Source organism: Amphimedon queenslandica, unplaced genomic scaffold, assembly GCF_000090795.2.
Source record: "Amphimedon queenslandica unplaced genomic scaffold, v1.1 AMPQUscaffold_11178, whole genome shotgun sequence".
Classification (NCBI taxonomy): domain Eukaryota; kingdom Metazoa; phylum Porifera; class Demospongiae; order Haplosclerida; family Niphatidae; genus Amphimedon; species Amphimedon queenslandica.
Window position 1 is genome coordinate 6,192 of NW_003548577.1, and position 2,446 is coordinate 8,637.

At 33.2% G+C, this 2,446-nt stretch overlaps 1 protein-coding gene across 1 annotated transcript; it reads left to right on the plus strand.

The window, feature by feature from the left end:
* Positions 1–6: 6 nt before the first annotated feature.
* LOC109589565 (phosphatidylinositol 4,5-bisphosphate 3-kinase catalytic subunit delta isoform-like) lies at positions 7–2,008 on the plus strand (the record flags this gene model as incomplete). Its single annotated transcript, XM_020005617.1, has 3 exons — positions 7–98; positions 242–360; positions 1,809–2,008. Coding segments are annotated over exons 1-3 (385 nt in total), but the record flags the coding sequence as incomplete, so codon positions are not given.
* Positions 2,009–2,446: the final 438 nt, after the last annotated feature.

A 2,446-nucleotide genomic window follows, 5' to 3' on the forward strand; every position in this document is an offset into this window, starting at 1 on the left:
GCGTGAATCACATACCAGAACTGAGACAGCAGATGGACGGGATCGGGAAAATCAGGAGCATATCAGAACTGCTTCACTCGAAAGGACTGAAAGACAGGGTGAGGAGGAAATAAGGAAACAAGAACCAAAATACTGATAAATATTAAAATAATATTATATCCTGCTGCTACTGTAACTGTTATTGTGATAATAAGAATAATAAGTTCTGTGGTATTTTGTGGTGATAATGTTTCTGTTTTAGGATAAGAAGGAAAAGGCTAGGGATACGATGCAGCAAGTGTTGGCACAACAAAGCTACAAACAAGTTCTCAATAACTGTGTATCCACACTGGATCCTAAACTCACCTTAGGAGGATTAAAGTACATACATATGCATATACATGTACATGTACATATACAATGTTTACACATAATGTTGTATGCACTTTAATATTGTATTAACTACGTATATTACATGTAATTGTGAGAAGTAAAAAATTACATTTACCAAGAAGAAGCATGTACATGTAGTATGTATACATTGTACTGTACATGTACATGCATGTACCTAGAACCATGCCGTACATGTACATGTAGATCAGTGCAATACAGTATAAGTGTGTAACATCATTAGAAATTTACATGTAAATGATATAATACATGGAATATTACTATTGAATACACATGTACATCGTACATGTACATGTATGTGTATGATATTTTTTTGAAATTCAATTATACTTGTAAGCACACACTTGCTGGCGTTCATTCTCAGTTTAATACAAGTGCTGGTTGTATTTGTATTTAATGATAACATGTACTGTACATGTACATGTATTGTTAATTAGATTAGTAATTCCAAGTGGAAGTGGTTTTTAATAATTAAAAACATTTAATCAGACTAATCGCATCAAGCAGTCATGTGCTGTTATAGTAACATGTACATGTACTTTATAGATTCACATCAGGGTTTACCATTAAAGGCTGGTTTACAATATTACGCTAGTGCTGACGTTACGTTGACGCTGGAATAGAATCTGGTTCGTGAAGCATACATCAAAAGGTCAAATCGCCCACACTTTTGATTGAAAATTGACTGTCGTTGGCCTAACGTCATATTGTAAACCAGTCTTAAGTTTGCTAGGCAAGCTACACAGCAGCTTCATAGACTATGGATTATATACATACATGTTCATGTACATGTACATGCTTGCATAAAGCTATAGGTTAATTTACACTCCACGCGAAACTCAGCACAAATGAGCATATTATTGAAATTTGACCATTTTTGCCAAATTCAAAACGATTTGCATCAAAAGGTCAAATCGCCCACTCACTTTTGATCATTTCGTCAAATGTACATGTAAACCTAGCTTTATATTTTATGCCTGTAATTATTACATGTACATGTACATGTACATTTTAATTACCGGGTACATGCCTTTGAATGAGTTATGACTCTAAAAGTAATTTTCATACATACATTGACATGCATATTTATTTATCCTTTATCTGCCATTTTTACAAGATTGCATTTGCATGTATATTGTACATGCATTCATCTACATGTACATGTACAGTATGTGTTCGTGTACATGTAAAGATTCTGAACATTCATTCATTAGAATTATGATGATGTAATTAAACATTATGCTATTTTTATCTATAATGGTAAATATTTTGTACATGGCAGCCACTTCATAATGCAAGTATATTGAATTACTCTATTTGGGTACCCTAAGGCTATTGTTGTGACTCTGCTAATTGAGTTACTGTATGGTCACTCGTATACACATGTATTGATTCTTTATTGAATATTCTCATTTTAGAGACCGTGAGTGTCGTTTCTATGACTCCAAGATGAGGCCACTACTCATGGTCTATGAGAATCCAGACCCCTCTGCTTCCCCTGGGGACATCAGAGTCATATTCAAAAATGGAGATGGTAAGGGATTGTATTTTTATTTATATGTACATGTACATGTACGTAATGTACATTGTGCATGTATGGGTACTCCACAGGATTTTGGTATAGTACTCATGTGCTTAATCTCCTTATTAATTCATTAACTGTAGTCTGTACATGTACATATACTGTAGTGTCACTAGTGTGTGCCTCATTGATGGTATTTTCCAATACCATCAATTGATTGGTATTTTGTCAGTGGATTGTTTTTTTATTTATAGACCATACATAGACCATACATGTAGTAATAACTAAATGTACATGTACATGTACATGCACAACAAATAAAGATGCTACATGTAAGTTGCTCAGAAATATGGTTGTGCTTTTGTACAGGGTATTTTTACAATAATTTCTAAGACAGAATTCTTCTTTTTATAATTTTTTCATTATACATGTACATGTCCTTGAGTTTATTCCAATCACAATTTGATTTATTTACAAATTTTAAAGTTTGCTCCAAAAATGGGTAAAAGCTCCTGTAGACACGTACATGTACAT